The sequence below is a fragment of the Perna viridis genome, chromosome 14 (assembly GCF_037379345.1).
Source record: "Perna viridis isolate PV_CMFRI_1.1 ecotype Kerala chromosome 14, ASM3737934v1, whole genome shotgun sequence".
NCBI lineage: Eukaryota > Metazoa > Mollusca > Bivalvia > Mytilida > Mytilidae > Perna > Perna viridis.
Window position 1 is genome coordinate 3,142,093 of NC_142458.1, and position 26,213 is coordinate 3,168,305.

Consider the following 26,213-nt stretch of genomic DNA (forward strand, 5'->3'; position numbering starts at 1 on the left):
TGTTTTTGTTTTGTTTTTGTTTTTTGTTTTTTGTTTTGTTTTGTTTTGTTTTGTTTTTATTTTGTTTTGTTTTGACAGTTGATATGATTACCAGGGAATTTAGACAGTATATTTTACTGTTTTGTTAACAAACAATGTTATTACTAAACCTCAAGTGCTTTGGCTGATTGCTCAAATAATCAAGTTTAAATCCAAAATGTCACTTTTTAACAAATTAAATAACGGTGAACACTTTACATTACTTCAAATACTGATGAAATCTATGAACATCTGTAAACCATTTAAACTTTAGTTAATAAAATTATGATTTTTAAGTACAAAACTATTTAAATTGGTTTTTAATCAACTATCATATTTTTTAATGTATAACCTTCTATCGTAAAATTGTCCAAGTTTCGTGGATTTTATACAGCGCATCTATCCAAAGGGATGCTAAAGACAATGTTAAGTGTGCTTCATATCTTGACACACACTAAAGAGTTCGATGGCAAACTATTGACCAAACTATACGACAAACACGATGACTTTTCATACCATATTGTTAACTTTTCTTTCGTCTGTGGCAACATCACCTCAGTCCCTGCGTATGGAGTTTTAATATTACAACTCAATTCATACGTTATGCCAGAGCTTGCAGTAACTTCGAAGACTCTTTGTACCGTGCTTGTCTTCTTATAATAGGCTTCTTGGACAGAGTTATGCTGCTACAAGATTGAAGTCGTCACTACAGAAGTTTTGTGGTCGTCTTCACGAACTCATGGGTCGTTTCACTGTATCCATCTGACCATTAAAACCGATTTGTTCAAAGTCGTAGTTTTTCATTCCCCTTCCGTCACCCACCCCGGAGTTGGCTTTTATGAGCAATTTGGCGGGTGATTCTGAAAAATCAGAGGAGATAACCCTACTATTGCAACTGGTCCATGCTTCCAGTTTAGTGTCAGGAGTACAAGTTGCTCATTTACGTTTGCTTATTTATATTTTGTTGTTGTTGTCATTTTATGTTTTTGTTGTGTCTTTTCAAGTATGGCCTTTGACCCTGGATTGCGTTTTTTGACGCAGGGATCTTGGTTCTCATAATTACTCTTTTGAATATATTTTTTCTAACAAATACAATAAAGAAGATTTTTACTAGACTGGGGGTTTTGTTTTCCTAGAAACATGTTGGTTGAAACCGATTTAAGCGAGTGAAAACCCTTTTTAAAAACAACATGAAACGACACAAATGAATTATTTCAAAGAAAAAAAAAATACTAAGGCTTCAAAATTTTCTTTTGCAAAACAGAAATATGAAAACCTCGGTCAAAATACATTTTCATTTAATATTTCTTAATAAAACAAATCAACTGTCATAGATGAATCTTTTAATCAAGTTTCTGTTCTTTTTATTATTATTATTATTCTATAAAAATTGTTTGTTAGCTATTTGTTTTTAAAGGAAGACGATTGGAAACAATTGATAAAGCACGTGCTTATGGTAAGATCTACTTCATTTGCCAGCAATGGAATAAAAGTGGTATATTGTTAATTGTGGCGTCGCGGTAACCAAAATTCGCAATATTTTTATGATTGATATCTTGCAATTTTACCCTACAAAGCCCGCCGTAAGACATGATATAAAATAAACGAAATTTTATGTTTCCATGAGGGAACAATACGTGTACATACGTCTGAATATACGTTCAGTGTACAGATGGCCGTAACGTTTACAAGATGAATATTTGCAAATGACTCACCGAAATTTCATTTATCACATATCTCTTTAAATTGATCTTATTCAATTAAAATTCAAAATACTATAAAAAGAAAAGTATAAATTTCATATTTATTTATCAAAATAGAAATAAATATCATATATGACACATTTTACGGCCAATACTATATAAGGCATTACAGAAATGAACATTCAAATCAATAATAAATATAAAACATTATCCAGTGCTTACAATCGAATCCACACTAGCATAAAACATTTACCAGTGATAAAAAATGAATCCTCACTGGCATAAACTATTTTAAAGTGATTACAAATTAATCCACACTAGCATTTAGCATTTACCTGTGATTACAAATGAATACTTACTGGCACAAACCATTTACCAGAGATTAAAAATGAATCCTCACTGGCAAAAAATATTTACCAGTGACTTCATATGAATCATTGCCAGTGCTTACAAATGAATCGTCTCTAGCACATAACATTTACCAATAATTACAAAGTGTTAGAGTTAGGGTTATTTTATTTGAACAATTAATAATAAACTCGGAAATTTTCATTATAAGACAAGTCGTACCAACGCACGATCGTACCACTATCTATATAATTTACATCTCATGCGAACAAGGGTTATATGAATAGCCACATGCCATTTTCTTTTTACTTAAGCATCTTAAAAATATCAAACATAAAAATGTGTTGTCTTTCCAATCATAAACCACATTTTGCAAGATTCTTAGATAGAGTGCTACTTGATATGAACACTTCATCGAAATATATCACTTTTACAACGAACAGGAGATATCTATTAAAAAACGTATAGATATTTCAGAAATGCCATATTCCACATCGTATGTTTTTTTTATGTTATGAAAAATCATGTTACTGTAAATAATTAAACTTGATTTGTAACAAGCTTTCTAATTGGCTGGTTCTCTTTGAGCAAACCAAATTATTTTGTATAACCTGGCTTGCTACTATGACGTCATTAGCGCCGATTGTTCCGCATTCCGCGATTCAAATAATCCCAAAAACAACGTATCGTTTTGATTAGGAATCAAATATTAATATTTGGATTGATATTCATTATATTAAAAATTAAATATAAAAAACCTTTTTTAAAACTTTTGTCCAGGTCATACTCAATAATCTGGTATGAGCCAGTTTACGCAAGATATTTAATTTTCAATGAAAACCGAACATTAAGGAACCAACATTCGCTGAAACATGAGTACATGCAATGTAAATCACGTGAACTTTTATAAATCATAAACAGTCACAACATAAAATAAATTAAAATTAATACCTAATTGACATGCATGTATAACAATACGATACAACTCGATATTGACACAATACTTGAGCCAATCCCTGTCTAAAATTTTGAAATAACCTTGCTCGTAAAAAGTAAACTGATACAGACAAAACAATTCCCATATGAGGCGTTCATTTCGTACAGTATATTGATAATGTATAAGAGGTAGAAAGTTTAAAAAGTTTATCTGATCACCCCACAATCTAATTCTGGCCTCCCGCTTACCTCCATTCCTATTTCTCGTGACTTATCGCTTACCCTAGATCCACATTCGGGTAGTATTTTACTACCCACTTACTCTCGGTGAATACTCAAATAATATTAGACCGTTTACTTACCATCAGTCAACATTCAAATAATATCTGACCACCCACTTACCCTCGGTCAACATTTAAATTATACCCACGTACCCTTCTGAATATATTCTATATTTTTCTATATTCCATTCTCATTTACTCTTTTGTCAATGTTTTACAATGCTTTCTGGACTGTTAGAATCAGAATCTCAATTGCTAAGAGTAAGTATGTCATCTTAAACACAAATACTTATTTGCCAAATATAAAATAAAAGAACTTAACACAACTGATTCGACGTACTTAAGAAATATTTTTGAACATAGTTTCTGAACGTCCTGTAATTAATGTGTCATGGTATCTATCCAAACAACACCATACATCTGTTGACATATGTCACAACATAGAACTTTTGGCAAGATCATCACTATAACAACAAATCCTACAAAATACCAGAAAATAACTACATTATAAATCAATGAACGAAGGGTATTTGTTATGTACAGTGTTTTACTAATATTAAGTATCAGTTATCTATAAATATATAGGCTAGTTGGCCGAGTGATCTAGGGCGCTGGCGGTGTTGTCACAGCGGTACGAGTTCCAGTCCCGCAGAGGGAACGGCCAAAAATTTGCATCGCAAATTTGACAGTTTTAACATCGTTGGGAATTTTTCAGACCTTTCTATACGTTTATATATCTTCCCTGTCTTTATATAAATCCGACAGGAGGTGATTCATAAATGTCGAAAACCCACCATATATACCTTTGTTTTTAATTCAGATACAGATACAGACCATGAAAACAGTTTGAGCTTTCTACGTGGAGAGAAATTTAGATTTAGATTGTTAATGAAATTGCTTTTTGCAACAAGAGTTGTCGTTCTCGATTTTTATTGGAGATAGTTTTCTCAAAAATACAGATTTCAACACAGAAAGGACTATCGTTACCTGAAAATATGACATAAGTGGATCAAGAGAGCATCGTTCGTTCGATGGGTTTTCCTACACCATGAATCACTTCTACAATTGGCAATGTCTGGATTTTATATGGACTGGTACGTTAAATTAGACAAAAGGGACAATCATCTGTCATCAACACAAATTAGTATTTCTACTTTGCTGTTAACCAAACAAAATATGTCATAATCTTCATCTTTAGAATGCAATAATACTCCTACATTAATTGTAGCGTACTTATGTTGCTTATATGACAGTGTGAATAGTTTGCGAAATAAATATGAAATTGTTCTACAAAGAATTCCATTTTAATCATTTGCACAAGAAGCGGGTAATGAATTGTCTCTAATCTTTTTTGAAGTTTCGTTTCGCATGATTTGTTTTTATAGAGAATATATTATCATTAGAATATTATCATTATATTATTTATTTAACATTATTTTTGTAATCAGAAGAAACAAAGAACACGAACTAACTGAGAATATGTAATCAGAAAGCTCTGATGACAATTAACGTTGACTTGTACTTACAGCTGATTCATAATTACACCAGTGTTGTCTGTTCACCCGACGGCTGGTGATGTCGATGTCGGTGTCGTCGATGTCGGTCTAAATGTTGTCTTTTTCAGGACACTGATATTGTCTTCATCACCAACTGAAACAAAAACATATTTTAATACCTCTGAAAACTCATTGATATTTAAATGTCGAAAGTTTTACTTGTACATCACTTTCATGCTTCCGTTTAGTATTAACGAAGGAATGAAATATCCAATATCTTGGGTAGAAGGTACATCTTTACACTTTAAGCAGTTGCATGTAGAATTAAGCAAAATTACAAATACTGAATCATGCTAAGAACACACACCAATTTGACAATGTGGGCAAATAGTTAATGGTCTATTGAAGACGAATTGTTGACAATTAGTTCGTCCTAAAAGTATCAAAAGATGCAGACAAGCGAATTCAAATTAACAAAGAAATGACTGCCATTTCTGCATATCAGATAACATTTTAATTAAATTTTATGGACGTGTGTGTTTTTCACCTATAGCCTGATTCTTACTGAGAATAGCAATCAAGATAGAAATGAAACACCGAGTTTAAATGGAGGGAAACTTTTATTGATCCTTAGATGTATCACTTTGCTTCACACATGTACAAGTATGTATTAAGGGCACATTATCTTATTAAAATACAACATAGACACAGCTGTTTTGATTCCTGGGTTCAGCTAGAATCAGTGTTATAGAGTACACCATGTAAGACACTCCTAGTGAAAGTAACTAAGGCGGTTGGTGGGACAATTATTCCAGTGAATGCTCCAATCTATGGAATATTGCTTCATTCCTATCAATATTTAATAAATATATTTCTGCATGATGACATATCGTTATAAGAAGTATTGTACAATAGAACCGTACCTAATACGGATAGATAATCATAGAGACAATACTTCTCCGGCAAATCAGTAATTACACACTGGGAGACAATACTACTCCGGCAAATCAGTAATTACAGACTGGGAGACAATAATCCTCCAGCAAAACAATTTAGTGTAACCTACTCAGGATTCTGACCAAACCATAGACCTTAGATTTAATCAAAGTACTTATTCACTGAGTCAAAATCCAATAAGGAACTTAATTCTTCTATATCAAAACAATATATGAATGATGAATAGATATATGCAAAATGTCAGTAAGGTATCTGTTAGAAATAGGACGACTTGTTATAGTGCCGTCCGAATCAATCATTTCTTTAAATCAGGGATATGGCGTCCTTATTACCACTGCGATATATGAAGAATACAGTAAACTGATTAGTAGGTCAAATAAAAAAATTCAGTATGTACATGTACAAACTGTACAGACTGCACATGTTAGTAGGTATTATAACACGAAGTTACGTGTATGCATTTCTCGTTTAATATATTGAATCCTTATAGTAATCGGACTTAGATAACTCAAACTTGTGAATATTAATAGAACTATTTTCCTCGGAGGTAACTAATAGTTTTTTTTTCACATCTCTCGACTCAAACGACTGTTTTGTCAACCAAGATCTTCGATCAAAAGAGAAACAATATACTTTTACTCCCCAGGCCCTACAAAAAATGTGCCTCCATGAACAAATAATTAAGTGAATCAAGCCATTTATCACAGCGACATGTTCACAAAATTAATAACATAAATGAAAATAAAACAATAATCAATAGAAAAGTTTCATTGCAACAAACTTAATACGTACAGATCTCACTCAGAACCATCGATCAATCCTAGAAATAAGACACTGATAACAAACTTGATACGTACAGATCTCACTTAAAACGATCGATTAATCCTAGAAATAAGATACTGATAACAAACTTGATAGATTTGTACAGATCTCAATCAAACGACCGAACAATCTCAGAAATAAGACACGGATAACAAACTTGATAGATTCGTACAGATCTCACTCAAAACGATCGATCAATCTCCGAAATAAGACACGGATAACAAACTTGATAGATTCGTACAGATCTCACTCAAAACGACCGATCAATCTCCGAAATAAGACACGGATAACAAACTTGATAGATTCGTACAGATCTCACTCAAACGACCGATCAATCTCAGAAATAAGATACGGGTAACAAACTTGATAGATTCGTACAGATCTCACTCAAACGACCGATCAATCTCAGAAATAAGATACGGGTAACAAACTTGATAGATTCGTACAGATCTCACTCAAACGACCGATCAATCTCAGAAATAAGACACGGATAACAAACTTGATAGATTCGTACAGATCTCATTCAAAACGATCGATCAATCCTAGAAATAAGACACGGATAACAAACTTGATAGATTCGTACAGATCTCACTCAAAACGATCGATTAATCCTAGAAATAAGACACGGATAACAAACTTGATAGATTTGTACAGATCTCACTCAAAACGACCGATCAATCTCAGAAATAAGACACGGATAACAAACTTGATAGATTCGTACAGATCTCACTCAAACGACCGATCAATCTCAGAAATAAGATACGGGTAACAAACTTGATAGATTCGTACAGATCTCACTCAAACGACCGATCAATCCTAGAAATAAGACACGGATAACAAACTTGATAGATTCGTACAGATCTCACTCAAAACGATCGGTTAATCCTAGAAATAAGACACGGATAACAAACTTGATAGATTTGTACAGATCTCACTCAAAACGACCGATTAATCTCAGAAATAAGAGTGATCAGCAATCACCAAGGTCAAATGTTTATTTTAGTGCAAACAGTCCCATCCCTCATGGGCAAAGCCAGAAAATTAGATCAAATATGCAAAATTGAAAAAATAAGAATAATAAGAAATAAATAGCTCTTCAATGCATGTACATGTATATCACATTTAACATTCATAGTGTTTGTTTCATTTGCATATGCTGGTATTGAAATAATAGGGGAACTTACGAAAGTCAAGGTAATGCAATTGCTTTATTTTGTGTCACCGGTGTTGACTCTGCTATTATACATTCCTTGCCGACCGATCAATGCTTTAAATCAATGATGATTTTACACTCAACCATTACTGACAAATGTATAACAAGGCTTTGAATATTTCATGAACTTTCCCAAGAGAATATTGTAATTTGTCATGAAATGCTGCTTGAATTAGCATTTGGTTTCATTAGTGCTGTTTTCATTGACAATATAAAAATCGTGGACGTGACCAAATTTGATGTCATGACGCCAATATATAAATCGTGGACGCGACCAAATTGGATGTCGTGAAGCTAATATAAGGTAGTACAATACAGTTAGGTCTTTTCTGAAAATTTGGTTTCATTTTGTTGAAATAAAGCTGTTTTGAGGCAGTCGGCACAGAAATTTCTGGTGTTTTGTCATAAAAAAATGCATATTTTTGAAATCCTTGGTGTTCAAGTCATTTATAAGTAATTTAGTGATTATTGTTACAAAATCCAGTAGCTATGGTAACATACTTAAAAACATATTACTGAGTTTTAGTACAAATCAGGGGTGCATTTCCAAAGCTAACAGCCAATTACTATGTTTTATAAAATATGAGGCACTTAGACACTACCACAGGATGAAAGCATGTATGGAGTAGGTGGAAAAGGGGTAAAAATAATAAGACCCTTTTCGATTCATTCTTTCACAATTGTAGTTCCAAAAGTTCGTGCGAAATAAGGTATTTTGAAAATTAGTCATCTGATGCTGAGGAGAGAACCTAATGCGGCTGGGGACTGAAACGTTCCGAATACCATTCTTCCTTTAAATTACACCTGTTTACCATTACATATATTACATCTGTCTATGTTTAAATGCGTAACTACATTTAAACAATGTATCCACAAAAATTCAACTTTTAATTTTAAGTTTTACAAAATTTGACCGGGGGTAACTTCGTGTGCGAAACAGTGCGCCTTGATGTAACTGTATAGTGCACCCTAAAAAATTATACAAAAGCGTCTCTTTAATTTAATTGCCATTTTCGCTTATGTCAGACGTCAGTCGTAATATGAAAAAAAGGAATATCAGTGGCGAGTGTTTATGTTTATATGTACCATACTTAAATTACTATGAACGCCATGATTATGCAAGTACATGTTTGTCTCTCAACACCACTGACAGTTAAACAACAGCTGTTTTTTTTTACTTGAGTTAAATTAAATAGATTGATAGAAACGTTTTGCATCGAATTGCTTTATCATAGAGTTCAAGACAATAATTTCATTTCAGTTTGCTAAATGTAGACATGTAACTTGATCATTTGACGAATTTAAAGCATGTATAGCGACAGTAAAGCAGGCACAACCAGCGTGACTGGATATCTACAGTTGGCAAACTATAAAACCATTTACTTGAGCTCTGTGAAGTAGTCTTATTTTAACCTGACCCATTTAGAGGCCATTTCTAGTGCCTGTAGTGATATGTAATATAATGTAATGCTTTGTAAGCGATGCAATGTAATGTGATGTGATGTAATTTGCGATGCAATGTAATGAAATGTGATGTAATTTGCGATGCAGTGGAATGTAATGTGATGTAATTTGCGATGCAATGTAATGTAATGTGATGTAAACTGCGATGCAATGGCATGTAATGTGATGCAGTGTAATGTAATGTTTTATGTTATGCATGTAATGTAATGTAGCGTAACCTAAGTGTTGAATAAATCAAACATTGTCAATATCAATGCCCCTATCACAAAAAAATTCTATACATGTACAAACCAAGTACCTGTTTACAATGGACACACCCTTCAGTCCAAAACGGGGGCGGTTAAGACGGGTTAAAATGTACAATAAAAATCAACAAGAAGGGGGCGGTTAAGACGAAGTAAAATGTACAATAAAAGCCATATTTATAGCATAATCGGTTTTTATTTTTACCTTTTAATTATTTTCTTCCTTCGTTATTTTTTTTTTCTTTTTTTTTAATATTTGTTTTTATATCGTTTTATTTTTATTATTTTTATTTGTTTTTTGTTTTGTTTTGTTTTGGTTTTGGTTTTGATTTTGTTTTTTTTTACATTTTTTGCATGAAAACTGATTTATTCAACGGGTCATAGTTTTCCTTCCCTCGTTTGTCTACCCCGGACTTGACTTTTTATGAGCAACTCGGCGGGTGTTTCTAGAAAAGCAGAGGACGCTTACCCTACCGGTGCATCTGGTCCGTGCTCCCAGTTTTTAGTGGAGTCCGAGTTGCTCATTTACTTCTGTTACTTTGTATGTATGATTTTAGTTACTTTATGTTCTTTGTTGTGTATGTCTGTTTTCCATGTCTGGTCTTTGTCCCTGGATTACATTCTTTTGATTACCGCTATAACCTTGGTTCCCTTGATTACTTTTTTGTACTATTTGTTTTGCATAAACCCGACATAATACGATGTACTATGGAGTTTCTACGATGGACAAAGAAATGAGAAGTTTTATTACATTTAGAATAACTTGTAATAGTTTAATTTGATAAAGATGATATGCTTCCTTGTTATCCAGATGATGGACTATCTTATGTCACACAGATGGAAGACTTCCTTATGTTACCCAATGTCTAAGATAAAGATAATGAACTTCCTTATGTAATCCAGATGATGGTCTTCCTTCTGTTATCCAATGTCTAAGATAAAGATGATGGACTTCCTTATGTTATCCAGATGATGGACTTTCTTATGTTACCTAATGTCTAAGATAAAAATGATGGACTTCCTTATGTTATCCAATGTCTATGGACTTCCTTATGTCATCCAATGTCTAAGTTAAAGATGATGGACTTCCTTATGTTATACAGATGATATATTTCCTTATGTAACCCAGATGATGGACATCCTTATGTTATCCAGATGATGGACTTCCTTATGTTATCCAATGTCTAAGATAAAGATGATAGACTCCCTTATGTTATCCAGATGATGGACTATCTTATGTTATCCAATGTCTAAAATAAAAATGATGAACTTCCTTATGTTATCCAATGTCTAAGTTAAAGATGATAGATTTCCGCATGTTATCCAGATGATGGACTTCCTTATGTCATCCAGATGATGGACTTCTTTATGTCATCCAATGTCTAAGATAAAGATGATGGACTTCCTTATTTTATACAGATGATAGACTTCCTTATGTTATCCAGATGATAGACTTCCTTATGTCATCCAATGTCTAAGATAAAGATGATGGACTTCCTTATGTTATACAGATGATAGACTTCCTTATGTTACCCAGATGATGGACATCCTTATGTAATCCAGATGATGGACTTCCTTGTGTTATCCAGATGATAGACTTCCTTATGTTATCCAGGTGATAGACTTCCTTATGTTATTCACATGATGGACTTCCTTATGTTATCCAGATGATGGACTTCCTTATGTAACCCAGATGATGGACATCCTTATGTAATCCAGATGATGGACTTCCTTGTGTTATCCAGATGATAGACTTCCTTATGTTATCCAGGTGATAGACTTCCTTATGTTACCCAGATGATGGACTTCCTTATGTAATCCAGATGATGGACTTCCTTATGTCATCCAATGTCTAAGATTTTGGTGGATAGCAGTGATTTAATAAAATTAAGAGTTAACTAATTTGACGTGTAACACAATGTGCCGCTGACGGGAAAAGACGTCATGTTTCCGGGCGAACAGTTAAAAAAAGGATTTGGAAGCAATATCTCATCTGGGTAATTTTCAAATTTGATAGTGATACAGTGTACATAATCAAAACGGGAATATCTCGAAGTGTTTACAGAATATTTGACGTACTAGTGATTGAACTGTCTCAATGTTTTTTACAGAGCATTTGATGGTAAAACCTAAATTTACAAAAGAAACTTTGCAACAAAAAATACATCCCTAAGACATTCGAAAGAAGAGAAAGTCCTAAAATCTATGATTGATTAGTTTTCATATTTTTCTCCCCTTGTTTACTGCCAGCAGAGTGTACTTCCGCTGCAATGAATATCAAAAGCATTCCAGTCATCTGAACTCTTCTATGGAGCATAATGTACAGCCAGTATTAACTGACTACCGTGTACATCTCATAATTTTGCCTAAGGAAGAAAATATATATTCTCATCCTGAGTTCGTCTGTGCTGTTGATTTTTCTACAACTCATTTCTAAGTGTTTTTTTTCTCTTATCCCTAACGCTTCCGTACATTGTGAGTTTTATTTCTGTAACAAGTGAAACACTACACTTATGTTATCCAAGTATTTTACATAATTACATGTATATATGGCAAAATACACTAAACCATGTAACATAGTTTATCCGATGGACTGAACTCGTGAAATTGACACATTAAATTCCCTCGGTACACAAAGAGATAATGAAGTGTCTCGTTGACTTTATTTTCATCAGGTGAGACACCAAATGCATAGCTTACAAACGATAACATTTCTAAAATACATTTATATATTATTTTCGTCATCAGTAGACCGAGTATGTAACGACTGAGAGACAATGAGTAAATGTCACCAATATAAGTATAGACAATGAGAATATTAGATTATTTAATATTTTTCAACGCGAGGGAGTTTCCAAAGCTTATCTTGTTGAGCGGCTTTTAATTTCAGTTTTCCTAACTTAAATATGTAAGTATTTTAAGCGCTGCAATTATACAATTAGCCACTATGTTCCTGACGTGGTACAGGTATTTCATAGGGAAAAATATACAAATAGCCACTATGTTCCTGTCGGGGTATAGGTATTTCATAGTGAACAATACAATTAGCCACTAAGTTCCTGACGTGGTATAGGTATTTCATAGTGAACAATATGCAATTAGCCATTTTGTTCCTGTCGGGTTATAAGTATTTCATAGTGAAACAATACAATTAGCCACTATGTTCCCGGCGTGGTATAGGTATTTCATAGTGAAACAAGTAGCCACTATGTTCCTGACATGGTACAGGTATTTCATAGTGAAACAATTAGCCACTATGTTCCTGACGTGGTATAGGTATTTCATAGTGAAACAATACAATTAGCCACTATGTTCCCAACATGTTACAGGTATTATGGATTACACCATGTTTTTTTTTTTAGCTTTCAAACCTTCCGTCCATTTTGTGTTGTGTTCACGAAAGTCGAAATTGGTAATACAGACGAGTAGTCAAATCAGTGTAAAACTAAAATAAAAGAGATGTAGTGAAAACACATATGTTATTATCTGTTCCGTTGTTATGGAATTATCTGCAATAAGAAATTGATCAATAAATGAAGCCTAAGTGTTTTATGGATGTTACATTTTGTAATATTGGGAATGTTGGTATGATATTATTCAGGTCAGACAAGTCTGCGGCTATCGGGGACATTTGGTACACATGCCTAGTGTCACATGCACTTTCTTCCATCATTATCTAATGTTGATCCTAGCCGTAAATGCCATATGTATATAAGAATTAAATAATATCGTGGTCTCATAGTAGATGTGACAACTTCTGTTACGGACTCATAGAAGATGTGGTACAGTACAGTGATACCTTCTGTTACGGTCTCATGGAAGATTTGGTACAGTACAGTGACGCCTTCTGTTACGATCTCATGGAACATTTGATACAGTACAGTGATAACTTCCATTGTGGTCTTGTGGATTATTTGGTGCATTACTGTGACAACTTCCTTACGTATACGGTCTCATAGAAGATTTGGTACAGTACAGTGACAACTTTTGTTATAAAATGTACGGTCACATAGAACGTTTGGTGCAGTACTGTGACAACTTTGGTTGTGGTCACATAGTACTGTGACACCTTCTGTTACGTATACGGTCTCATAGAAGATTTTGTACAGTACAGTGACAACTTTTGTTACATAATGTACGGTCACATGGAACATTTGGTAGAGTACAGTGACAACTTTCGTTGTGGTCACATAGTACAGTGACACCTTCTGTTACGGTCTCATGGAAGATTTGAAGCAGTATATTTACACCTTCCAGTTTGATACAGTTTTGATGCTAATAATTACTTAAATTCATCGTTTATGTGTCGACCAAATGAATAAATCGATGTCTTTTTTACTAAATGTCTATCGCAGATGGAAAATCTTTCATTCAAATGGAAGAACAAACCTGATTAAACGGTGTTGATAAATTGCACGTTATTTATCAAACCAGACTACTGGAATAACACAATTTTATATTTGACTAGTTTTAACACCAAAATACAATCTTCTGAATGAAAGTCAACGATTGCACCAGGAAATATACCAATCTATGCAAGCTGTGGGAAAATAGCGACGTTCTATTCACATTCTCCTTTATCATATGGCGAGTTAAATTAGTGCAGTCTTTTATAGATTGTAGGACAACTGTAATAACAATAAAAGTCTCATAGAAAGTGCTCATTGGTAACCAAACATTAACTGGCTCTGGCTTTATTCGTAAAAGTGTCTGAAAATCTCACAAGTATAAAATCTTTAATTTGTTTGAAACACAAGAACAGTAACGGCAAAATAACACAAAGATTAAGTAAAGAAACAAATCCCCGTTCAATAAACGTATACATTTATCTTGACTTTTTATGAGCAACTCGGCGGGTGTTTCTAGAAAAGCAGAGGACGCTTACCCTACCGGTGCACCTGGTCCATCCTCCCAGTTTTTAGTGGAGTCCGAGTTGCTCAATTACTTCTGTTACTTTGTATGTATGATTTTAGTTACTTTATGTTCTTTGTTGTGTATGTCTGTTTTCCATGTCTGGTCTTTGTCCCTGGATTATATTTTTTTGATTACCGCTATAACCTCGGTTCCCTTGATTACTCTTACAGTTCCAGTAACTTCGTCAATTCTCTGTTCCAAATATTGTTATTTTTTGTCATTATCCTTAATTTATGGTAACGCTATTACTCAATACCTGTCCGATTCACTCTCCCATGCATCCGAGTATTGTTGAGCAAGGATCCAATTTTATCTTGCAATCTTTTCTCCGCAGTCTGATATTTTCCTTCGCCACAATTCCAAGCCGTAAAACGCGTTCTTCCGTGATCTTCCTTTTTACATTATGAATCCAAACCATTGAAATTTAGTATCTTACGTAAAAATTACGTAATTAGTATCTAGTATATGTACGTTACCATTACGTGTTTAGTATTATTATCTTACTTAACCATTACGTGGTTAGTATTTATTATCTTACGTAACCATTACGTGTTTATTATTTTTTTTCAATTATTCCAAGCCATTGAGACGTTCTCCTATTATATACACTATGTTCAAAATCTTCCCTATTGCCCTGTAATTATACTGCTACAAGCACATCACGATCCAAATTAATCTTTCAACGGTCTCATGTTATTATTCTTAAAAATTACAATAATTGTAACACCATTTCCTCTCTCCCAAAACTTCTTACAAATTTTGTCCATTTTTTCAAGTTTGCCAATGTAACCCCACTTTTCCTCCTTTTAAAAAAGTTGTCACTTTTACAAACTTAGTCTCTCTCTTCCTACAATTTGAGTTGTTACTGCTCTTCAATTGTTCCTGATCTTTCTGGTTGTTGTTTCCCACTTTGTGCATTGAACCTCGTCCGCTTTAAGTTTCTACATTGTACATGTATTTTGCCCACAATGTGCATTGTTTGCATAAGTTGCTACATGTATATTTGCCCACAATGTACGTTGTTCGCTCAGGTTGCCACATGTATGTTTGCTCACAAAATCCATCATTCGCTCAAGTAGCTACACGTATTTTCCCGCTTTTAACCTCGTCTGATCAAGTTGCTACACGTATTTTTCCCGCTTTTTTATCAGGTCTTTTACAGTTGCTTTATGTATTTATTTGCGTACTTGTAACTCGTCCGCTGAGGTAGCTGCATAATATTTTTACTGTTTTTAACATCGTTCGCTCAGGTTGCTGCACGCGTGATTGCCTTCTTGATACCTTGTTCGCTCAAGATGCTGCATGCGTGCTTGCTAATTTAGAACCTCGCCCATTGAAGTTGATACATGTATTTTTGTCGACTTAGTACTTCGTTTGCTGAGGTTGCTACAAGTATGTCCGTTTTCCACCTCGTCTGCTCAAGTTACTACTAATTTCAAAAATTTAAACTTGTATGGTCAAGTTGATTAATCAAGCATTTTGCCAGCTTTGAATCTCGTTTGTTCTAGTTGTTACATGTATATTACCTCTTTTGTATCTCGTATTTTACAGCTGCTACTGTTGTCCTACCCTATCCACCCCCTCAAAGAATACATTGATTTACCAAGTTAATTGAAATCCTTTGAAATAACAACAAATGTTACAACGTGCTTTTTACGATAAGCGGCAACATCTCGTCGTGTTATATATACTATAAACAAACAAAAGGATGTAATTTATAGAATAAACACTACATCACTGATCGTTATATAGTCTCTCAAACCTCACAGAAATCGGCGTGAAGGTCAGTGTGTACTATAAATAAACAAGGAGGGTAATACCTGGGGGTAATTTACATACGTGTAGGTTTCACTGCCCCTCACAAGCAGGTGGTCGTCAAACATGTAGACTCTCTTTTCTTATAGGTAACCAACACAGAATGGCATGGTTCGTGAGCGTCACCGTATAAAATTTAGAAAACATAGTAGTCCCCGGGATGTAATTTACGAAGGCTTCACTACGTCTATCGTTATAGGCTCTCCTTACATGGTTAGTAAGGGACGTCTGTATAAAGTAAACTTATTACGATTTATAAGGAGGCATGTTTTTGTTACAGTTTATAAGGAGACATGTTTCTTGTTACAGTTTATAAGGAGACGTGTTTCTTGTTACAGTTTATAAGGAGACATGTTTCTTGTTACAGTTTATAAGGAGACACGTTTCAATGTAATGATCCCATTATGTAAGTGAACACATTATTACTACTGGTTGATTGTAACGTAAATGTTTAAATTACACGAATGCACAGTCAGTCTTTGAACAATTATACATGTTTGTACACGTAATTACATGTAATCAAACATCTGCTTTTTGCATTAAATATTAATAGTGGATACTAAAATATATTATCAATATTTAAACCAAGCTGTCATTATAATGCAGATAGACAGTAATCGATAACGAAAAATATTCGCAAACGTCCCATTTACATACATGTACAAACATTCACACCTGTACAGTACTTACATGTATATTCGCAAACGTCTTATTTACATAAACGTATATGTACTCCGGAATATATAACTTATAATTACCAGAAAACAATTCGCCACATACAGCTAACCTGTTTCTGTATATACATGTTTGTATGTGTATGTGAAAAGACACTGAACTTTTTTTTTCAGTTTGTCTACAGACAACAAATAGACTAAAATTGCTTTTTAGTATGAACAGATGGGGAAAAAATAAAAATTGTTGCTAATTACATGTATATAAGAATAAATAAATTTAAAATGTATCAAACACCACGGAAACATACGTAGAATGATTCAACTCGTTTATCTACAAAAGAACCAGTGATTCTCCGAGTCAGGAGAAAATAATTCAAGGCATACATTTCTTTTTATAGAAAAGTTAAAAAAAACAGTTGGTGCTGGGGATCTTTCCAGAGACATAACATTACTGCTACTATTTCAGAAGTGTTGCTTATGCGAGTCATAAAATAACTCGAATAAAGTTAAAAGGTCGGTGCCGGACCAAGAAGTGAATCTGCGACCGAAACAAAAGTTGCACGAATACAATGTAATTTAGGACTATACATTATCTATAACAGTGTGTAATTATTTAAAAATGCCTGGCTGTAAACTAACATGTTTAAGCTGCATTCTCAAAGTTTTTTTTCAGAAGTTTTTTTGCCGACGAAAATATGAGACAAATTTACGCGCGGAGGGTACAAAAATGACAATACTATAATGGGGAAATTTAGAACAAATTGATATATATAATCGCTGACAACAGTGCAGAAATTATTTATTTTGTATGTTTTAGTTTGATCTGTGTTTGTTAAAGTGACCCTCATGTTAAGATAACATTGCTAACTTAGAACCTCGCCCACTGAAGTTGCCATATATATTTTTGTCCACTTAATACCTCGTTTGGTGAGGTTGCTACATGTATTATGTCCGTTTTCTACCTCGTCTATTCATTTTCACTAAACGCGACGCATAATTCCATCATCGGGAATTTTTTTTTAATTGTCTGTCCTTTATGTAATAAGTTTATTACAATCTTTCCTACAAGTTAAACTATAATTCACCAATAATAATAAGTAAACTTACCTATAAAGGCGTAAATAACTACTATAATGACGGAAACAAAGAGAGTAATCCCTACAGTCAAGAAGAGAATATTTAACACTTTCTTCAGAATTCTGTATTCCTCTGGGTGTCTGTTTTCCAACACTATTTGTCCATTACTAGCTTTAACCCGGTCGTCCATTAACACACGGTTAATCTTCCTCCAAATCGAATTTTTGCCTTTAGATTCTTCCGTGTTAAAACTATCCATATTCTTTATTTGTTTTGAGCTGTTATCCGGATCTGTCAAAATAATATCAATTCCACGAGCATCCATAGCTGAATTATCTTCATCAATATCTTTCCGTTTATTCTTAGAATCTGTCACTGTCACGTTATTTATTTTTGAAAATGATGTTTCCATGGTATCCAATTTACCAGAATTTATTTTGCTGATGGTTCCCTCATTATCCAGTTTGTTAATTGTGGAATTAGCAGAGTTCACATTGCGATCACTGGTATCTAGAACGATAAATCGATTTTGAAAATATACCACGCGTTGTTTATTATAAGTTGGCGGTAAATTCCCTGCCATCTGTGACAGTCCGTTTATATGTTTTATTTTTTCCGATTGTAATGTTGTCATTGTAACATTTTTCGATCGCTTTTCTTTTATTTCTTTTGTCTTCTTTTTGTGTCCGTCTGTTGTTTGAAGAAGATTGTCGCGCGAGCTCGAGCGCGAGCTGGATAACTGCACGTGGTCCCTATCAGTGTGTCGTCTGCTTCCTTCGGACATTGTCTTTGACTTCAGTTCTGCATTCCTATTTACAGCCTTCTGGAACAACGACAACATAGTAGGGTCACGACCTTGTTCATCCTCCTTGGGATCCGTCTTCTTTTCCCGATGGACACCTTTTTGTGCCGCCTTTTTTACATGTATGTCGTCACTTTGATACGCTGCGTTATCAGTCCCTTCAGTCTTAAGTTCCTACAAATACAACGAAACGAATTTCTACGTTTGGTCTACAAGCCCATTGGGGGTTTCTTTATTGCTATTAACAATCCGAAAACATATCTATAGAAAATTCGTTAATTATTAAAGTTAGTTTATCCAAAAGTGATGCTTTTGTCTGTTTCAATGAATCATGCAGCGCTTGAGAAGAATGAACTGACCCCAAGTTACCCAGCCGGCACAGAATAATATTTACAAAGCAACAATGTGTGTCACAACCAACTTAAAATGCATATTTTATTACCAGAACTAATAATCTTCAAAGCAAACACGAAAGATTAAAACAATCTACCTGACTCAATACCGGCATAAACAACGAAAAGGAAAATCAATTTTAAAAACGCGACAATAAACTCCTGGAAATTTCATCCTATACAAGAAAAACACTGAATAATTTAGTAGATTTTTCTAGAAACAATATTCCGTAAGAATGTATATGGCTAAAAGTCATTTGCGTAACAAAACTGATCAATCAGTAGTAGGTCGTGTAATACTGGTATCATAGGATTTTTATCCCGCCACACAATGTTGCAAGGTATTATCTGATAACCTCCAAAAAGTTACGTGTCCATCCGTCCGCCCTGGACGATTTCCAGATAATATTTGCAGAAGAAATTGAAGGATCTTTTTCAATTCAATATTTGTACACAGAAGTAATTGAGTGTCATAAAATACAGATAAAGTAAGAATTACAGTTAGATCGGATTACTTACACAGAAGCTATGGCTATTTTAATTTTTTTACCCCTAGGTAATCAACCTTCTATAACTCCGGGGTCAAAACAGATTTACAATCAGGCTTGTTTTTTAAATAAAATTCATCATACTATTTTTAGAAGCTTCATTCCAAATTTCTCTAGTTTCAACAGACGGAAATCAAATATAGGTACAGACGTACACTACAATGAAGTAAGGTGGGACGAACAGCTGATCATAACATAATATACAAAACGGGCGGGCGTAAAAACAACAGTAAAAAAGATCTACATCATAATCTTATAAAACAAAAATAAAAATATATGTGTAACAGTATCAGTGGCCAATCAAGAGATTAAAAAAAGGAGTTTCAGGCTGTTATTTTGCACGATATTAAAATGTATAAATAATCAATCAAAAGAGGGGGATCGACACAATATCCCCTATCCCCGGATCCGCCATGCACTGGGAAAAATTCCGATATAATTGGTTCGCTGGTAAATACATGCATTTAATATTTTTTTTGTTATTACTATAAATTATTCATACCATTGATTTGATGATTTGTCCCTGACTTTATCATTTGATTATGACGGTCATCATAGCTACTTGTTGATAATTAGCATGGAATTCTATTGATACATGGATTAACAAGGGAAATTAAGTATAATCAACCCAACCAATAAAGGATGGCATAGTCTGTGTTTACCTTGTATGCGTACATGCATATCTGAAATTGGATCCAGTGATCACAATTCTACTATTGCCGTCAGTGGAAATGTATTGTTTTGATTTATCGACAGTGTTTTCCGTACATATGTATAATTACATGTGTGTTTAAGCATAAGTATCAATAAAACAAAGGCACAAAACAAAAAAGGATGAGACGTGTTTTAGTACATTTTGTATCCTTCAGATTGGGAGATGGCGTGAACTCGGAAGAAGAAGACTGGTATTTACGGACATTATACGGAAAAGTTTTTGCCCAGACATCCCGATGTGGTCAGAACACGATAAGAAGATGGTAACGTTATGATGTCAAGAAGTCTACCAGAAGAAGACGACGAAGTACATATGTACCAGGAACTTGCTTGCGAGATAATGAACAAAGGTTAGATATGTGGATTTTCGCTGTGGAGAAGGGTTGTAGAGGGTTTCCAACACAATTAATTTGAAACGTTGTGACGTGGATTTACTGGAAACACAAGAAGAACAGCGACACAGACATTGTCAAATACATCTGAAAGTATATTGAAGAAGATCAGAGCCGGAAGCCATCGAAACAGACTGGCAATGATTTGGACTCATCACCAGGTTAGGAGTCTGATTGAGGGACTATGTAAATGTATATCATACTCACAAAATAATGGTCCCATTCGTTTTCTTCCATGTTTACAGGTACATAAATTAGTGTTTATTGTATAGATTTGTCTACTTCATTTAAATACAGTGTCCACCATGAATGACGAGTCGGTGTTTATGTCCATGTCTTATTTATAACTTACCTTGGGAGTTGAAGTCTTTGACATAGCTGATTAAACAATAAATCCTCTCTTAAATATGATGGTTCGGTATTTTCAACGTTTAAATGGACAATATTTACACTTTTGTCAAAAATTTGTTGTGAAAAGGGTTCACAGTTCACGGTCTAGTAAGATTGAATAGGGGTTTAAAATAAAATAATTTGATAGGAAGAATTTTCATTGTTAACTCATGTAGTATATGAAATTACTTCCCTTTTAATACTGTTATGCACCTTCACCAAGAGTGGAGCATATAATACATACTCTGTCCGGGGTATATTAATAGATTATATGAAATATGCAATACACCGTCTAAGCTAATGAGTGACAATATACAATTTTTAAAATTTGGTTAAACGCGTATTGTCTAAGACAGTTCAAGGCAAATATGTGGCGCAATTTTTTTTCATTGTTACAGAGAGATGCAATCATTTATCTGATTGGATTGTACGTCCCGGCTTTAAAATACCAAAAAGATACCAGTTTTAATATTGTAAGAGTAATCAAGGGAACCAAGGTTCTAGGCGGAAATCAATAGAAAGTAATCCAGGGACAAAGACCAAACATAGAAAACAGACATAAACAACAAAGAACATTAAGTAAGTAAAATAATACATACAAAGTAACAAAAGCAAATGAGCAATATCGGACTCCACTAATAACTGGGAGCGTTGACCAGGTGCACTGGTAAGGTAAGTGTCCTCTGCTTTTCTAGAATCAACCACCGAGTTTCGATATGCTGTACACGTGTTTCAAGGAGTAACCTCTCATCAGCAGCATGAAAATCAAATATGTAGGAAGATAATAATCAAAATATTAGCTGTAAAAAGAAATACTCAAAACAAAAACTATCGACAGAGGAAACCAAGGAAACAAATGATGTTGCAGATGTTTAACAGAAATCTATAGAGTTACAGTACCTAAACCGATCCGTGCATTCATCGATCACCGAATAGTATCCGACCAGTCATTGATCCGTCAAACCGGTGATCGCTTCTACTCACACCACCAAAAGTTATTTTAAAAAATCAAAATATTTGAGAGTAATACCAACCTTATATATATATATAATTATAACTTATGACTTCTTTTTAAAAATCTCATATCATGTTCCTGTATTTGTATTCAAATTTCCCATTATTTACATGTATACAAAAATGTTTGTAACTCTCTATTATTTAACTTGTGTCTATCACTACATCAACTAAACTGATACAAGAGAGATAACTCAGACCCGCTCTGGTGGCTCTGACTCGAGACGAACTCGCAATAGTTATGCTGTATTGTGAACGATGAAAATAGGCCCTAGTTTTCTACAATATGTGTATCGTACATCTTCAGAATCTGTTAGCACTTTACTTTGGTACCACCATTTCCCTTCCGTGCGTACTGACTATTATGACAAGGAAAACTATATTAACGTAGTATTTACATAATTATATTCATATTTTGTATTTTGTGTAACTCATGTTTTTCTTACTTATTGATTGATTTGTCATTTGCATTTATTTTTCCTGATGCCAAAATCCGCTGTCCTACATGCAATCTTGTATATTAGAAAAACGCATTAAAACAAAATAAGAATATATTTAAAACATTCTATCATATACTTAGTACTCTTCACAAGGGCTCTGTTTTGAGTATATTACAATTTCTTTTTGTGCACCTGTCTGTACCACAAAAAATCATGAACATTTAACTTTAAAAGTATAATCAAAGTGGCTGATCAAGAGAGACTGCAGGTGTCAAAACACCCCTCCCCTTTTTGTTGGGAAATTGTGTTCTTGTTTTTTGCAAGATCTGGGCAAAAAGAGCAAATGATTGACTGAAAACTCCCTTATCAGGATTTCTGGATCCAACCTCAATTCATGAGAAATCTAAGATTTTGTATCGTAATTTATTAATTGTGATACATCTATGTACACGCTGATGTATATGTAGTTTTAGGATAGCATGGGTTGGTTCATTTATACTTTAATTGAATTTATAGGTTTATTAATTACCTATGTGTTTTACAAGGATTACATAGGGAAATATATTTATTTCTAGAACACTTTTTAAAATTCTCTCATTTTTGGGGTTAAATTTATGAAATAAAAACTTATTTGTCTTTCATAGTAAAATAAAAAGTACCAAACTTGTTTAAACATGTATTGTTATTTAGAAAATGTTAAAATGCCCATTAAATGTCTTGGGAATGTTTTGCTATTAATTATCCCCCCTCCAAAGGAAAGAGATTTTAGGAAAAAAATGTTTCTAAACTTCTCTACGTTTGGTTTTATATCAATATACCTCAAAATAGTTTTTTTCATTTTTAGCTCATTGAAAAAAAATATATAGTAAGATGCTTAAAAAACGATGTCATATGAGTGAAATAGATGGGATCTGTTTTCAAGGAAGGCTGCATGAGTGGGAGGAGGGGTTATATTGTAATTGCAATGTTCGTCTGTCCAAATTTCGTCGCAATGATATCGGCTCTACTGATGAAAATATTGGCCCTGACATCAATCCTATTATGTTTCTCATACTCATCAGCAGTAATGGGAGGTTAAAAGCCCGAATTGATAATTTGTAGTCCCCCTCTCAAAAAATGGGTTATCTTGTTGGATTTCTATAATCCCTCCTTTCATAAAAATGGTTGCCTTTGTTGATTTTTGTGACAAATCAATCACATAAGATATAGTGGAAAAGTAATCAAGGGAACAAAGATTCAAGCGGAAATCAAAAGAATACATGTATAATCCAGGGACAAAGACCAGACATGGAAAACATACACACACAACAAAGAGCATGAAGTAATTTAAATAGTATCAAAAGTAAACGAACATTTTGGACTCCACTAAAACCTGGGAGCACAGACTAGGTGCACCGGTAAGGTAAGCGTCCCGTGCTTTTCTAAAAACACACTCTGACTTGCTCATAAAAAGTCAAGTCCTATGTAGACGAAAGAGGAAAGGAAAGCTATGAATCAATTGAACAAATGAGTTTTCATGATGCAGATGGATACACCGTAACGATCCACGACTTCATGATGACTTCAATCTTGAGGCAACATAACCCTGTTCCAGAAGCCTAATTGTAAGAAATCAAGCGCGATACAAAAAGTCTGCGTAGTCGGCAAGCTCGGGTATAAAGTATGAACTGTGATATGAAAACTCTATACACAGGTGCTGAAGGGATGTTACCACAGGTGAAAGGAAAGTTGATAATTCTGAATGAAAAGTCATGACGTTTGTCGTAAAGTTTGGTCAATAGTTTTCCTTTACCATCAATCTTTAAGTGTAGGTCAAGATATGAGGCTGAATTCACAGTGTCTGTAGTATCCTATATCTCAAATTCATTGGTGTAGATGCGATGTATCAAATCCAGGAAACTAGGATTCTTTAACGATAGTACAGTGTACGTCATCTTTATGGCGGAAACAGAGATTAAAGGATCTAGCTAAACGATGTTTTTTCTTACGGATCAGATCTTCAATAAAGTCAGCCTCATAATAGTGAAGGAATAGGTCAGCAAGTTGAGGAGCACAATTTGTTCCGATTGGAATACCGACTGTTTGTTGAAAAACACGTCCACCATACTTGACAAATATGTTGTCGATCAAATTTGTTTTTAATTCCAGCATTTTGAAAACATCTTCTTCTGCATATTTGGAAGATGATTTGGAATTATTTTTTACAAAGTATGAGGAATCTCTACCAAGAACTATATATTGGTATCTAGGTGTACCTTCTTTTTTGGGGGAGAAACAACGAATCGGTTGTATAATGTTTTTAAGTCGGGATTTTAACCGAGTATGGGCAACAGAATATAGGAAATTATGAAACTGGCATAGCCTAAGCAAGAAATCATTAAACTGGCATAGCCGAGAGCAAGAAATCATTAAACTTGCATAGCCGGGAGCAGGAAATTATTAAACTGACATAGCCGGGAGCAGGAAATCATTAAACTTGCATAGCAGGGAGCAAGAAATCATTAAACTGGCATAGCCGGGAGCAGGAAATCATTAAACTTGCATAGCAGGGAGCAAGAAATCATTAAACTGACATAGCCGGGAGCAGGAAATCATTAAACTTGCATAGCCGGGAGCAGGAAATCATTAAACTAGCATAGCAGGGAGCAGGAAATCATTAAACTTACATAGCCGGGAGCAGGAAATCATTAAACTAGCATAGCAGGGAGCAAGAAATCATTAAACTGACATAGCCGGGAGAAGGAAATTATTATACTGGCATAGCAGGGAGTAAGAAATCATTAAACTGACATAGCCGGGAACAAGAAATTATTAAACTGACATAGCAGGGAGCAGGAAATCATTAAACTGACATAGCCGGGAACAAGAAATTATTAAACTGACATAGCCGGGAGCAAGAAATCATTAACCTGATATAGCAGGGAGCAAGAAATTATTAACTGCTGAATTTACTGAATTGAAAACAGTCAGGCTTCTTATTATTATGTAGACTTATTATTTTGTAGTATCTCATGATAGGCGGACTCGAAATGGGAATCGGTGCGGCCTTGTCCCCTTTAAATGAAAACTCTTTTTAAATTCTCATGTTTAAATATCTCTTAATAATTCATTATCTGTAAATGAAAGTTCATGCAAATACATTATACGTATTATACACTCAAGTGTTTGTGATGTATATTTTACATATGTCTTGATGGAATCCCAATTTGTCGATCTCTGTGTCCACCACGCTCATTTTTATTTATAATCATCATTGTCTCCGGTGTAAGAAATTTCAAGGCGGTCAATGTATTTGTATTTCTGCAGGATAATATTGTGGAACAGCTTCACAGTTAACGTAATTTAGTCTGGTTGATTGAACGCACCTCCAAATCATGGATATTTTTTCTGCAGGATAGCTTCACGCTAATCGTAATTCAGTTAAACATCTAAATTTAACCCAGGATAGGTTCATACGTCATTCACAGGTCATTTAACCGGATATTACCATCTTTTTATAGATTTGCACGAATCTTAAATATTGGTCCTTTAAATGGTATGATTCGAGATGTTTACTCT

The 26,213-nt window shown here is 34.1% G+C and overlaps 1 protein-coding gene and 1 long non-coding RNA gene across 4 annotated transcripts; both read right to left on the reverse strand.

Moving 5' to 3' along the window:
• Positions 1–1,810: 1,810 nt before the first annotated feature.
• Positions 1,811–22,189, reverse strand: LOC148597753 (uncharacterized). Of its 3 annotated transcripts, none has more exons than XM_088560414.1 (4): positions 22,102–22,189; positions 17,994–18,939; positions 4,813–4,936; positions 1,811–3,765 (listed from the first exon to the last, which is right to left on the reverse strand). In XM_088560414.1, exons 2-3 carry the CDS (start codon positions 18,802–18,804, stop codon positions 4,845–4,847), a joined length of 903 nt encoding a protein of 300 aa, XP_088416540.1. In that variant the 5' UTR covers positions 18,805–18,939; positions 22,102–22,189; the 3' UTR covers positions 1,811–3,765; positions 4,813–4,844. The 3 variants fall into 3 exon arrangements, with proteins under 3 accessions (XP_088416540.1, XP_088416539.1, XP_088416538.1); XM_088560413.1 differs by lacking the exon at positions 22,102–22,189 and adding an exon at positions 21,164–21,322; XM_088560412.1 differs by lacking the exon at positions 22,102–22,189 and adding an exon at positions 21,019–21,150.
• LOC148597754 (uncharacterized) lies at positions 10,213–17,982 on the reverse strand. The gene is made up of 2 exons (XR_015918373.1): positions 14,654–17,982; positions 10,213–14,111 (listed from the first exon to the last, which is right to left on the reverse strand). It is a non-coding gene; the product is annotated as an uncharacterized LOC148597754 (long non-coding RNA).
• Positions 22,190–26,213: the final 4,024 nt, after the last annotated feature.